The following is a 15,531-nucleotide window of genomic DNA, read 5'->3' as shown; positions in this document are numbered from 1 at the left end:
CATTTGTATCATTTATTGAACATTGTCTTTAATCAGTGCTGCTGTCAAAAACTCAGGTAAAATCCCTGTAAAACATGGCTTTATATTACTAAGTGACTTCACGCAGATATTAACAAGCAAAGTTAACTAAGAAACATATAAACCTCACTAACCTGAGCGATCTGTGAGTGTGATTCTTTAACGGCATCCTCAAGGGGGCAGAGTTGAGCACGGGCAGACTGAACTTTGTCTCCCAGTTGACGCGTCTCCTCCTGCAGATGGAGCAGTTCTTCCCGGGCTCTGGACAACTCCTCCTCATAGTCACCAATTCTCTGCTCTTGCTCAGAGTGCTCCACCTGCAATGACTGGATCTGAACACATACATGCACACAGAAACAGGTGAAAAAAAGCAGAAAATACAACAAAAGATCTCAGATCAGTACACTTGTAGCTTTTAAAGGAATGGTAGAGAATGCATTTGTATCCATTCAAATGGACTAAGTGAAATAGTGTGAATTCTGCTGGACTGTGTCTCCTTTTCAATTCCACTCTTTTGTTTCCCTGGGCACATACAAATCTGCATATGAAAATGTTATGCAAAATAGCATGAGAGATTAAGACTAGTGTGTTCAAGACTCATTCAAAATAGCATGCAAAGGTGCTCAGTCATGTGATATTCTGAGTGGATTTTTTTAAATCACTGCATACTTTTTGGGTTGTTATTATTTCTCTTTCTCTGTCTCATACCAGTTGGCTTTCCTGGCTACATTGTTGCTGTATGAGCTGGAGCTGCTCCTCTAGAGAGCGTTTCTGCTCGTCCAGCCTCTCCAGCTTCTCCTGCACCTCCTGTCGCTCCGCCTGCAGCCGGCTCAGTTCCTCCGAGCCCTTCTGAACCTCCTCCTGCAGGTCCTGAGAGAGAGAGAAAGAGTGTTTGTGTTAAGAGGCCTTTCAACACATCTTTATCGGTCTAATAATAAACAGGACTTCATCACTGACAACAGTGCAGAGAACAGATGCAGCTCTAAATGTGAAGATAAAAAACACTAGAGGACAAAAAAATACTGAGACTGTGTGTAAACCGGTTAACAACGCCAAAGTAAACAGAAATGAAATCAGATAGACTGCAATTATGTGCTCGAAAGTAACACAATGGCTTCACTGATCCTCGAACAAAGGAATGACACCTTAGCTTTTACACAGCAGCTTTCACTTCTCAACAGCTGCTCCCTCACAGAAGTGAGAAGAACATTATACAAAGAATAAATTCAATTCTGATCCTTGAAAGGGAAAGAAAGAAGCTGGAAACAATGAAAACTGAAATGTTAGCCTTACACAGCCAGACCTCTGACCATCAACCATGGCTCTGTGTAGAATGGCACAATTAAAGCGGACTTGCGGTTTCGTGGCCTTCACTTTGGTGTGTCCATGAAATTAACAAGACCATAGAATGTCCCGTTGGGCATTGTGTGATTAGTCTTCACGTCCACCATGCAGCCTTATGCCGAACCTACAGTAATGCTGACTTCATAGCTGAAGATTACCCAACAGCTCATGTGGGAAAGTGTAGACACGTAGGAGGATTGTGAGGCCTAAGGGTGCCATCTGGAAAAGGACCATAAAATCTAGTTCACGCTGCAGATTATTCTGGCCAAGAGCTGCCCACTTAAACAGGAAGAGAATGTCTGAACATGTTAAGCAAAGAAACAATTAGTTCTGATGTTGTGCTGTTTAGTGGCGGGTTTATTTGAAATAGATTATACCTAACAATGCAGGGGAAAAAAACACTTTATTTTAGTGCCCTGTTTACAAGTTGCATGTACTTATTATAGTAATAACAGTAAATTAAGCATAATTACATGCAATTAACCTGAACCAATCCCTAATCCTAATCATATAGTAAGTAGGTTATTAATAAATATTACTCAGTACTTAATTTCATAATTACACTGTAACAAGAAGAACTTGTGTACAAGTGCAACCAATATTATAATATAGCTGACATTACTCAGAATACAAAGCAATAAAATAAAATAACGAGTTTAGTTCATTAAACTCAACTGAACTGAACCAAAAAAACAAAAAAAAAAAACACACCAAGGCTGCATTTTTATAGATACTATAGTACTATTGTGAAATATTATAATTTAAAATAACTGTTTTCAATTTTAATATATTTTAAAATGTAATGTACTTTCTTTAATGACAAAACTGAATTTTTAGCATCATTATTCCAGTCTTTAGTGTCACATGATCCTTCAGAAATCATTTTAATATGCTGATTTGATGCTCAAGAAACATTACTTATTATTATCAATTAATTATTATCAAAAAATTATCAATTATCATTATTATCAAGGGAAAACAGATGCGCTGCTTAATATTTTGGTGTAAACCTTGATGCATATTACTCAGGATTCTTTGATTAATAGAACAGCAATTATTTGAAATCTACACTATAAACACTATACATTTTTTTACTATCATTTTTAATCAAATTAATGCATCCTTGTGAAGAAAAGTATAAAATAAAATATGAAATTAAAAATAAATAAATAAAACAAAAAAAAAAAAAAAAAACACACAATGGGTTTAGTTCATTAAACTCAACTCAACTGAAAAAAAGAAAATACACGTGAAATATTATAACTTAAAATGACCGTTGTTTTTTATTTGAACATTTTAAAATGTAATTTATTTTCTTTGATGGCAAAACTGAATTTTTAGCATCAGTCTTCAGTGTCACATGATCCTTCAGAAATCATTTTAACATGCTGATTTGATGCTCAAGAAACATTTTTATTATTATCAATGTTAAAAACAGTTGTGCTGCTTAATATTTTGGTGTAAACTGTGATACATATTATTCTGAATTCTTTGATGAATAAAACAGAAATTATTTAAAATCTTCTGCCCTACACATTTCTTTATTACCACTTTTTAAAAAAATCAATTTAATGCTTCCTTGTGAATAATAGTATTCATTTCTAAAATAAATTAAAACAACATGAAATATGATAAAATAAAATAAAATGAGATAAACCAATAAAATAAGATAAACTAAGACAAACTAAAGATAAAATAAGATAAGATCAAATAAAATAAGATAAAATAAGATAAGATCAAATAAAATAAGATCAAATAAAATGAAATAAAATGTCCTGAACTGAAGAACAGAAACTGCAGTTAGGCAAGTGTATATTCTTTTTTAACATATTAAAATTGTAAAGCCAGCTAAATCTGTCATTTCCCTTTCACCTTAAGGCGCTATGAGAACGCTGGGCGACTGTGACTGAGTGGCTCCTAAAAATAACAGGTCTACAGCAGCAGAACTGAATAACCGCTCGCGGCGAAGATGGAAACCTTCACACGTCTAATGCACAAACGTCTCCTCGTCCAATCAGAGGCTGCGCTGAGAGCCGACAGCCCCCGAAATAGAATCTATTCATCATCACCAGGGTTTAAACACAGCAGAGGCTCAAACTAAAACTCAGCACACATTCTTATTTAATTATTCAATGCCTGGAGCTGCCTACCAGCACTGAGTGTTTCAAGGCTAATCTATTAAGAGCCTAAACAAATATTGATTACATTCATTATTTGTAAGAGGCCCTTGTCTCTGAAGGCTTACAATATTGATTTTTAATTCTTTTAATGTTGCACTTTTGCATAGGTGAGATCCTTAAGCAGTATTTCTTTACTTTAAGAGGATGACTTAGAAGCCATACAGGCATTTTTGGTTAAATGGACATCAAGTAAACTGCCCTACCAAGATTGTAGGTAAGAAAGCAATCCGTTTTAATTATGTTACTCATACAGGTAAGAGATTACAAGCGTCAGGCACATTTTCAAATTCAAAAATGAAAAGAAACCACCAAATCAGAATGGTAAGTGGCCTTGTTTGATGACAGGAAAGGAGAACCCTAGAGAGCAGGACCAGCTGTGCTATCGGTACGCCATCTAATATCCATATGCACACACACATCAGGTTTCTCTTCCTGTATGCTCACACACACACTACTGTTTATTCTGGCTCATTAGGCATCCATCTGTCAATACATTTTAGCGCTAGCATTGGCATGCTTTATTCTTTTAATAAATGAGCACATATTAAAAGACTAGCCTGAACATATCCGAATCTGTACCCGGAATCTAATTCAGCAGTCTAGATCATCTTTCAGTCTACAAAACGGTTTATTTTCAGCTACATACACAGGAAATTGAATTATCACAGAGTGGGAGACAGCGAGTGAGAGCGAAGGAGGGAGCTCAGATCTCGATGGAAATGAAAAACACCAAATTTATGAGTCAGGAAGCCAGTGCAGATATACAGTATAGACCTTGAACTTCTTTCAACTCTGCTGACAGACAAGTAAGAAGAGAACCGATCCACGCTGCGACAGATGATAGGGAGGATAAAATAGACAGACAGGAAGCGAGCCTGGAAAACAGCTAGATTCTGCTCTCGTTTATCGATCCAATAAGTGGTCAGTAAACTCCAGACATTATGATGCATGAAACAAACTTTTATCTGTCTTTAAATAACTAATATATGAAAGATTCAATATTTAAATACAGAAATAATAGCTGCTTTTCAACAAGTAATAAAATAAAATTCAATATAAAAAAAAGAGAATAGCTGCCTTTAAACTAACATGAAAATAAAAGAGATAAAATAAAAATATTAGCTGCTTTGAAAAACTAAATTATTAAAAAATAATAAAATAAAAATATTAGCTGCCATTAAACAACTACTATGATTAAAAAGTGTATACATTTTTTTTATATAAAAAAAAAAAAAAAAAAAAAAAAAAGACACAAAATAATTCCTTCAGTACATTGTGGATTGTTAAGATAAGCTATATTCTGTCTATGCATGCACATCCGAATGTCTTTGTCAGGTCAGTATCATCAGTCAAATAAAAACCACAATATTTCTCTATAATTTTAAAAATCACTCGTACCTGGACTTCGCTGGTCCTTTGTCTTATAGTTTCCTCCCTCTCTTTGATGTCCTGTTCCACCACGCTCTTCTCCCTGAAAGACCAGCACAGACATGAGTATTTAATCACGGTGACGGCGGGTACAGACAGCCAGCCGCCTGGAACAGGATGGACAGCATCTCCCTCCAGCACCATCTCTGCATCTGCTGCTGGAGCTTGTACGTGTGAGAGAAGAGAGGCTGTCCGTGAGTGAGTGTGTCAGAGCTGCACATGAGCAGATGGTTTTCTGAACGTCAGGAGAAACAGGAGGAGGGAAGCATGGAGAGCGCGAGAGGATGAGAGATGGGGGATGTGGGGTTGGAATACATTAAAGGTGTTTCACTCATCCCCACTGTCTGTACCTTCAGGCCATACAGGTTAAATGAGCAAACAAATATATATTGCATCTACATAGATTTTCTGGATGCTAGTGATAGATCAATATATTAATTGTCTGATGTCTAGCTAGAGTTGATTAGAATTTATAATGTTCTAAATTGTAATTTATTCCTGTGACGGCAAATCAGAATTTTTAACAGCCATTACTCCAGTTTTTAGTGTCACACGGTCCTTCAGAAATCATTCTAATATGCTAATTTGGTGCTCAACAAACATTTCTTATTATCAGTGTTGAAAACAGATGTGCTGCTTAATTTTATGAAAACCATGATACATTATTTTAGGATTTGAAACAGAAATCTTTTGTAACATTATACAGTTCTTTACTGTCTGTCACAAAATAATGCATGAATGAACTTGTTTATATAAAAAAACAAAAACATACACACACACACACACACACATACATTATGGACACTTTTGATTAAAGGGATACTACACCCAAAAATGAAAATTACCCTATGATTTACTCACCCTCAAGCCATCCTGTGTTTTTGACTTTCTTCTTTCAGGTAAATACAATCGTAAATACTAATCTAGAAAAACGATTGGCTATTTAAAAAAAAAAAAAAAAATACAATTTCTATACTTTGTAACCTCAAACGCTCTTCTTTTCTAGGTTAGTGTAAACTCTGTTTTTTCCGGTTTAAGACAGTTAGGGTAGGTCAAAAAACTCCCATCTCATTTTCTCCACCAACTTTAAAATCGCCCTAAATCGCTGCAGAAGTACCAAACCAGTGTTTACAAAGTGAACATGAAAAGAAGGTAAAACAGCGATGTGGGGTGATTTTTAAGTTAGTGGAGAAAATGAGGTGGGATTTTTGACATACCCTAACTGTACTGGACCGTAAACAACAGAGTTCACGCACAACTACACAAGACGAGCATTAGAGGTTAAAAAGTACGTAAATTGTCTTCTTTTTTCTTTTTTTAAGAAATTAACCGATCATTTCACTAGATAAGACCCTTCTTCCTCAACTGGGATTGTTTAGAGCCCTTTGAAGCTCCATTTAAACTGCATTTTGGAAGTTCAAACTGAGGGGCACCTTATCAGTCCATTATATGGAGAGAAATCCTGAAATGTTTTCCTCAAAAAAACATTATTTCTTTACGACTGAAGAAAGAAAGACATGAACATCTTGGATGACAAGGGGGTGAGTACATTATCTGTAAATTTTTGTTGTGGAAATGAACTACTCCATTAAGACCAAAAAAAGTGTCTATATCCATCATAAAAATTACTCCACATGGCTCTGAGGGGTTAACAAAGGAATTCTGAAGCAAATCGATGCATTTGTGTAAGAAAAATATCAATTTTTAAAGCTTTATAAATTGTAATTTCTAACTTCTGCTAACTGTCGTACGCACATTTACAAGAGAGTGGAGTTCCAGCAGATGATGTAGGATGTAGGCAAGATTACGGTTTATAAAGTTTTAAATATGAACACTGTTTTACACAAACACATCAAATCGCTTCTGAAGGCCTTTATTATCACTGTCATTATAGAGCTTGGAAGAGCCAGGACATCTTTTTTTATATAACTCAGTATTAATCTGAAAGAAGAAAGTCACATACACCTTGGATGGCTTGAGGATGAGTAAATCATGGGGTAATTTTGAACAAATTTGAATAAAAACTTTCTTTTCCTTCAAAATATACATACATATATATGTACATATATGTATATACACACACACACACACACATATATATATATTCGGTGTATATATATATATTTTACAGAAGGTTAAACTCCAACTCCAAAATGTTCTAGAATAAGAAATGATGCGTAAAAGCCGGGAGTGTAAACTTCTGAAAAAAATAAAGATGTGAATATTTTTCTTATTTTGCCTAAAACTCTTTTTCCGTTTAGTTCTGCCCTTCAGAAGCTACAGAAAATACTTACATGTTTCCCAGCAGACAAAATAATTAAAATTCACCATGATCTTCAAATTCAAAAAGTTTTCACCCCCGGCTCTTAATGCATCGTTTTTTTGTTTTGTTTTTCTTCTTCTGGAGTATCAGTGAGCATTTGAACCTTCTGTAATAGTTGCATATGAGTCCCTCAGTTCTCCTCAGTGTGAAAAGATGGATCTTAAAATCATACAGTCATTGTTGGAAAGGGTTCAAATATACAAAAATGCTGAAAAACCAAAGAATTTGTGGGATCTGAAAGATTTTTCTATTTCTATTTTTCTTTAACTATTATTTTCTCTTGTGGACTATATGAACACATCTTATGTCAAATATCTCATTCAGGTCAGTGCTAAATAAAAAAATAAGCATTTGTATGATCTCTTATTTTGGTAAAATAATTTACATTTTGCAGATTCTGCAAGGTTCAAACCATTAACCCTTCTGGCTACTAGCCCAGTTTTAAACTACTACACCACACTACCCATGCATAATGTGGGAAACAAACACTTTGTTAAACACATTTGCATGTTAAATCCATTTCTAAACATATTATCAAGCATCATCTTACAGGGCTGTAGTGTGAAAGCTTCTGAAATTTATCTTCTCACCCACTCATCATAGCGTGAAAACTCATATTTTCTAAGAATAACATATAAAATGGTTTTATGATGAGGCTGATATGTTTCTTTATGTGAAATCTCTCTTGGGTTATGAGGCTAGCGAGCTAGCAAGAGTAAAACAGAAAAATTAAAAAAGGAACAGAATAAAAAGTATCTTTCATAAAGCAGTTTTATAACATCAATCTTTCTCTAAAATATTCAGAGCATCTTTCCTGGATTAGGCTGAACTGTATTAAGCTCTGACTCAACATTTCCTCTCAGATTCTAACACAGTGAGTTCATGCTACAGTCTTCCCAGCAACAACAGAGAAACTCACATGGACCTGACCGAGAGTCAAACGCACACACTGTGAGTCAGAGACTCCCAGAAGAAAACATGAAAATAGAATAACTGAAATGGAATATATAAATAATACAGGGCAAAATGAACAGTCCTAAATCCAACTAGAAGTCCAGATCAGTCAAAAACAGAGCGCGTTTCATCCAAACATCCTATAAATGCTTTTCTTTTTTTATGAAGAGGGCGTGGCTTGTTCTTACCTCTCACCTGAGGTCGCCCGTTGCCGCGGAGATTTAAGGCAATCCCGAACCGCACGCATCATATTAGCGACAAACAACAGCCCATTGTACAGAATCTTTTTGTTTTCTATCCTTTCTGCTCATCTTCTTCTCTCTCCATTTCAGACAGACTTACTACTTCTTAATTACTCTTTCTCTTGCACTCTTTTGTAAGGAGGAAGTCAGAAGTGCTAGAAGTGCTGTTGAGCGTCTATCTCACACTGAGCGAGTGAGTGTGCTGGGAGCTGACAGGTGACTGTATCTGCTTTTGCTCAAACTCTGTAAACCAGAGATGGAGGGAAAACCAGAGGTGGGGGCATCTTCCTCTTTCAGTGTTTGTGTAAATGCAAGCTCCACCTCTGCTCTGTGGGGTTGTGACTCTCATCACAAGGAGTGTTAACTTCTCTGGAGAATTATTGCTTGCAGGAAGTGATTTAAGGGCTTGTATATGCCACCCACACACGTGTTGCATTCACTAGCATTACTTTTCTCATTTGTCATACAAATATATTTAATTATGAATGATTGGTGCAGTGGCGAATGATGTAGTTACCCTCGTGGCCTTCCAAACCCTTGCAACTTAATTCTGTGAACTATAAAACATGACTTATTTTTTAAAAATATGCCAAAAATATGCCATGTATCATAAACGTAGTCCACATTACTTTTGTTCTATTTTCCAAGCTTTCTAAAGCCATACAATTTGCTGTATAATAAATAAAATAAATAAATAAATAAATAGAAAATATAAGTAAATTTAAATTAAATTAAATTAATAAAAAAAAAAACAACTATGTAAAATAGACATAAATTTGATAAAATGGACAAAGAGTATGAAATCTTATACTAAAATTAATATATCAAAATATTAATATAGATTAATATAGATTAATATAGATTAATATTAATAATACTACAATAACGTATATACTAAAATAACATAATGACATTTTGATGGTGTTTCATTTGTCATTTTAGAGTTTGACAGCCCTTATTGTTTTCCAAGAAATCCATACAGGGTTGAAAGCACATGAGGGTGAGTAAACAATGACACTTTTCTTTTTGGGTGAACTATGCCTTTAAAACAGGTCGCTTTATTTGTCTAAATACTGTCTGTGGGTGAAGACAATCTACTTCAGCTTGAGATGACCTTGCACATTATGATGACAGATTGAAGAGCATTAAGTAATGAGATACTCATTAAAGAAACCATTCATCAGGTCAAGTGCATCTATCATGTCTTGAGGACAGATCTGGGTGCACTGACACACTGAGATTACGGTCAGACACATACTTCTGTTTTTGCGGTTTCATAATCTCCTGTGCAGCTGTGTGAGGGCATTGTGTGGAAAATACAAATACACTCTATATTAAAACAGATGGCCAGATGGTTTATAAAAAAAGAGAAATGGGGAGTACTGTATGCTAAATATGTTATAAATAATAAAGACTTACAGGCAGATAAAACAGCAATGCAGTGGTCACCCATAATTGAACTACTGGTAAGCTGATCCTCTCCTTTGTTACTGTCACTCACTCGGATAAACAAATGGACTTGCTAACTATCTTCCTGGCAGCTCTCAGTATGAAAACCTTGTCCCAAGATGTTTTTGATAACTTTGGGACACAGAAGGACCACCACTGTCAGACTTGAATATATCATGGAGGGATATATAAAAGATATTAAAGTAAAAATACAGATCACAATGCAGATGGGAGAAGCTTCATGTTTTGGTCATCACAATCACAGTGACAACTAGGGATGAGAGAGAGAAAAAAAAAAACGATTCTCTGATGCATCGCGATTCTCTCTTCAACTATTCTGAATATTTCAGAATCGATTCTGAGCTTGGTTCCGTTGGTTCCATTTAAAAAAACAGTCGTAGATCATCCAGGTAACCATACACAGTATTAAGAACTAAGGGTTCCCAAACTTTTGAAGTGGGTTATTTTAATAATTCAGCTATTTTTTAGTCTTGTGGACTATATGTAAACATCTTTTATGTAAAATATCTTACTCAGGACAGTACTAAATAAAAAATAACATGCATTATGATCTCTCTTATTTTGTTAAAATGATTTACATTTTCACAGATTCTGCAAGGGGCTCCCAAACCTTCGCATGCCACTGTATATTAAGTTCAGGACTGAAATTTTAATTCAGTTTTTTTTTCAGGTGTTCTGGTTACACCAGCTGTCTTGTGGATATGTGGGGAAAGGAAAGCAATATTGGTAACTCACTTTTGTAGGTCCATGATTTCATTAGTGAGTGAGTCCAACTCTTTAATTGCGGAGAAATCGGCAGCCTGTACTGTCACAGCGTTGTTCTGTTAGAACAAAAAAGGAATGAAATATCATTAAGAGAAGGTAGAAATCATGCTAAGTGACACATAACTTTTATTTAGAAACATTAATCTAGCATACACTACCATTCAAAAGTTTGGGGTCAGAATTTATTTATTTTTTTAATTAATACTTGTATTCACCAAAGAGGGTGCTAATTAAACTAATTAAAAGTGATAGTACAGACATTTATAGTGTTACAAAAAATATATTTTAAATAAAATGCTGTTATTTTAAGCTTTCTATTAATCAAAAATCCTGAGAAAAGGATCAAGGTTTCTAAAAATATTAAGCAGCACAACTGAAAACTCAGCTTTGCTGTCACAAGAAAAAAATATATAATGTGAAATATATTTGAAAAAAGAAAACATTTATTTTAAATTTTAATATTTTAGAATATTACTATTTTTTACTGTTTGATTAAACAGTCTTGGTGAACATAAAGAGACTTAAGGGGGAAAAACATCTTACTGACCCCAAACTTTTGCACTGTAGTATATAAGAGAAACAGACTTACAAAAGAAAGACAGCAGCAAGCTAGAAAAAAACAAAATCTCAAAGGATTCAAGGATTGGTCAGAAAGAAAACCAACAACAACAAAATACATCCTAGCATTTTCCATTATTTTCCCGCTCAAAACAACAACAACAACAAAAATCTACACATATGGTTCAATAAGCAGTATACCTGTCGCGCCAGTCTATCAGAAGGAGGGATCATTTCTGGAGAGAGTGTCTGGGGTGGGTCTATTCCCTTTGACAGCTTCTGGTTGATTAAATATAGAGCTAATGCAAACTGATCTCGGGTCAGCTTCCCGACGTCTCCTATATCACAAAGCTCCCTGTAGAAACAGGAACAAAAATGTAAGCCAGAGTAATATTACAATACAAATCTATACAATTTTAGTGTTTACAAGATTAGGTCTAATTAGTTCTGCATGAGAATTTATGGAAAATGACACAAAAATTTATTCAAGCAATGGCATCTCACCAAATGCGGGCCAAAGTGGCAGATGGCAAACCAGTCTTTAGAAATATATCTCGGACCTCAGTACCAGATACCAAGCCATCCATGTCACTGTCTGTCTTGGTGAATAAGTCATCATATTTGGCTTTTTCTGCCGGAGATACCACCCACTATACACATACAACACACACAGATGGTTTGTTAATGAAGCTCTGAGACATTTTTAAAATACTATACATTTTAAAATACACTTGGAGCAAGCATCAGAATTATTCACAATATCTAAATTAACATTAAATTGGCGGAATAAAGCCAAGCGAGCCCAGTGAGAATGTCACCTGTGGTGGTGTAGGTTTTGCTGGCAGTGTTTTAGATCCAGATTGGGCGGAGGCTCTCTCTTTATGCTGCGCTGGTGATGGTAGGAGGGGCATCACAGGAGGTGAGGCTACTTTTTTCCGTTTTGATGGTGGAATCAGAGTGGCAGGCAGAGACATGGGAACTGGTTCAGACTCCAGGGCTCTGTATACCAAATGCATGGCCTAAAACACACAAACATGCAGAATGTATGAATTATAAACACTGGACAAACTAGCGTCCCAAGCTTTAATACAAGTATAGAATCAGCGTAGGGTAAAAGGCAGTTTTTCACAAACGATTTAAAAAAAAATAAATAAAAAAAAATTCTAATAAAAATAAAACAAAAGATTTATTGCATTAAATATCTGAATTCATGGCATTTTCATAAAAGCCTGAACTATGTAATAAACACGGTAAAGGCAAGAACAAACATACATATACAAATACAAATAAAAAAAACAGTTTATGATAGACATAACTGATAGAACTGAGTCATGTTTTTCTTTTGTGATGGCAGAGCAAAACAGAAACATGAGAACAGCCACAACAAGATTATGTGCAGTTGAACTTGTTTAGATTGGCTTTAGACCAGTGTTTTTATTAAATAAACCTGAAATTAAAACTATTAAAGATAGTTTAACTTAATTTGAAATTTTAACTAAAAAACTGAGATGAAATAAAATATAAATATTATTACTTTAAAAAAATGAAAGAAAAATTAACATTTTGCCATGGCATTTAACAGAAATATAAAATGTTCAAGTACTAATATTACTAAAGAAAAACTGAAATAAAAGAAATTTAGAGCTACATTAAAAAAATAAATAAAAACAAAGCGCACATAAAATTACTAAAACTTATAAAATTTAAATTTAAAATAAAGCTATTTTAAAATGTTGGTAACACTATTAATATTAACTAACTACATTAGTTAACATGAAATAAAAATGAACAATACTTTTACAGCGTTTATTAAAATTTAATGTTAATTTCAGCATTAACTAATGCATTATTAAAATCACAAGTTGTGTGTAAACATTAGTTAATGCACTGAATTAACAATTACAAGCAATGAACGGCTGTAATTTTTATTAAATTAATAAATAGTGTAATAAATGTATTGTCCATTGTTTGTTCATGTTAGTTAATACATTAACTAATGTTAACAAATAACACCTTATTGTAAAACCAAAATATTAACAGTGTTTTAACAGTGTATAAATGATACTAAAATAACACTGTTCTAGACCTTAACAATAAAATTACATTTGATGTCACAAAACTCACCACAGCAAACTCATCCTTGTCCAGCATACCATCTCTGTCAATGTCACTGAGCTCCCAAACCTATAACATTCATTCAAATCAAGTCAGATCAATTCTGTCAATTAAATCAGTATTATTTATTTACAGAATTAATTACTCATGGCTTGCTTTTAATACATTTTCAAGTGAGACAATTTAGCTATTTTTTAAACTTTATTTCGCCTTATAAAAGACCTCAGTACTTTCAAGCTAAGGCTCAACAGCGCAGCCTGGTGGTTATGCCTAAAAATGCACCTTTATGTAAAAAACAAGGTAGAAGTTGTATCATCAAAGCCTGCATATGCACTCATTATAAACCTGCTCAGCACCACGCTCGTCTTACCCTGCCAAGAACGTCCACAGGGAGTTTAGAATTAAGGAGCACTGGTTTGACCTTATCGCCCGTGAGCATGCCGCCCACTGGAGAGAGGCTGTCAAAGATGGCATCGAATTTCAGCTTCTCCTCTGCCTATATGTCACACACAACACACAAACATTCATAAATGAGCAGTTAAACAACTGGGGAAGTGAACTGAATGGAACTGAATTCTAACGATAACATTTACTTATCAACTCGATTCAAAACAACCAAAAATCCGTTGGTGATATCTGACCTTGACAACCCATGGGCAGTCCGTGGGCACGGAGCCAAACTGAAGAGGACTGCTAGTGTCATGCTAAACAGGAAACAGAGGAACAGTCATTAACTCAAAAGAGACACAAAGCCGTTTTCACCACGTAAGCAAATAAAATCACCAACTCAGCAGCTTTTAAATCATTGGTAATGATATTGTGAGGGGAAACGTGATGTCATTGTCATTTTCCTGATCTGGTAAAGAGGAAGAGGAAGTTAAGATCTGACTTACAAACTTTGGGGGAGGGACAGCAGTATTTAAGCTCTTAAGAGACACTTCAAGTCCATTCTGAGCGCATGCCACCAAACGGAGGGCGACATAAAATTGCTGAGAAGCGACAAACAGACAAACATAGTTGAGAATGTATTGCTCAAACAATTTTAATGTACTTTAATATAATGCTTTTCAAAATACCTGCTTGTTTAGCAAGCCTTTGCGATCTGAATCTGCCAAGTCCCATATCTGTGGAACAAAGAAGAAAATTAGACGCAAGCATTAACACAATTAAAACGTTATGTAACACAGAACATAGCAACACAACAAACTGCTGAAAATCAATATGGCAATAAAAAGAAGGTAAGTAAATTACACCATCTGTCCTGTTCTATTTAAGTCATCTTGATGTTTCCAGCACTCGTCAATCAATTCACTGATTTGCATTTCCCACACTGCTATATTGGATTCACGCTAACTGATGTTACCTTGCCAAGAACCAGGTCTGTAAGGCCAGATGTCTTTAAAAATAAGGCCGCATCAGCTGCTCCTACACGCCCACTGCCGGACGGATCTACCTGTAGTGGAATAAAGCACAGAGCATAAAAATTATTTTATATATATTTATATATTTTTGAAAGTTCAAGACTGCATTTATTTGATCAAAAACACAGTAAATCTGTAAAACTGTGAAATATTATTGTAATTTAAAATAACTGTTTCTATTTAAATATATGTGACCCGGGATCACAAAACCAGTCATAACGGTCATTTTTTCAAAACTGATATTTATACATCATATGAAAGCTGGATAAATAAGCTTTTTATTAATGTATGGTTTGTAAGGATGGGACAATATTAGGCTGAGATACAACTATTTAAAAATCAGGAATCTGAGGGTCCAAAAAAAATCTAAATATTGAGAAAATTGCCTTTAAAGTTGTTCAAATAAAGTTTTCATACATTTACAGTAGGAAAATATCTTCATGGAACATGATCTTTACTTAATTTCCTAACGCTTTTTACCATAAAAGAAAAATCTATAATTTTGACCCATACCATGTATTTTTGGCTATTGCTACAATAAACCCTAGCGGCTTAAGACTGGTTTTGTGGTCCAGGGTCACATATATTAAAAAGAAATGTATTCCTGTGATGCAAAGCTGAATTTTCAGCATCATTATCCTAGTCTTTAGTGTCATATGATCTTTCAGAAATCATTCTAGTACGTTGATTTGTTGCATGTCTTATTATCATCA

The 15,531-nt window shown here is 34.6% G+C and overlaps 1 protein-coding gene across 3 annotated transcripts in view; it reads right to left on the bottom strand.

Moving 5' to 3' along the window:
- eps15 (epidermal growth factor receptor pathway substrate 15) overlaps nucleotides 1-15,531 on the bottom strand; it is a 29,669-nt gene that overhangs the window by 9,894 nt on the left and 4,244 nt on the right. For all 3 annotated transcript variants that reach the window (XM_051117042.1, XM_051117043.1, XM_051117044.1), the window contains exons 3-15: nucleotides 14,761-14,850; nucleotides 14,474-14,521; nucleotides 14,291-14,386; nucleotides 14,039-14,101; nucleotides 13,768-13,893; nucleotides 13,407-13,466; nucleotides 12,101-12,301; nucleotides 11,787-11,932; nucleotides 11,484-11,637; nucleotides 10,695-10,780; nucleotides 4,941-5,013; nucleotides 727-888; nucleotides 153-350 (exon numbers count right to left, since the gene is read on the bottom strand). In XM_051117042.1, the coding sequence (XP_050972999.1) occupies nucleotides 153-350; nucleotides 727-888; nucleotides 4,941-5,013; nucleotides 10,695-10,780; nucleotides 11,484-11,637; nucleotides 11,787-11,932; nucleotides 12,101-12,301; nucleotides 13,407-13,466; nucleotides 13,768-13,893; nucleotides 14,039-14,101; nucleotides 14,291-14,386; nucleotides 14,474-14,521; nucleotides 14,761-14,850 (1,503 nt within the window). The remainder of the gene's footprint in view (nucleotides 1-152; nucleotides 351-726; nucleotides 889-4,940; nucleotides 5,014-10,694; nucleotides 10,781-11,483; nucleotides 11,638-11,786; nucleotides 11,933-12,100; nucleotides 12,302-13,406; nucleotides 13,467-13,767; nucleotides 13,894-14,038; nucleotides 14,102-14,290; nucleotides 14,387-14,473; nucleotides 14,522-14,760; nucleotides 14,851-15,531) is intronic.

Source organism: Labeo rohita, chromosome 8 (genome assembly GCF_022985175.1).
Source record: "Labeo rohita strain BAU-BD-2019 chromosome 8, IGBB_LRoh.1.0, whole genome shotgun sequence".
NCBI lineage: Eukaryota > Metazoa > Chordata > Actinopteri > Cypriniformes > Cyprinidae > Labeo > Labeo rohita.
The sequence above is the reverse complement of the archived record's forward strand: the minus strand, read 5'-3'. Positions and strand labels throughout refer to the sequence as shown.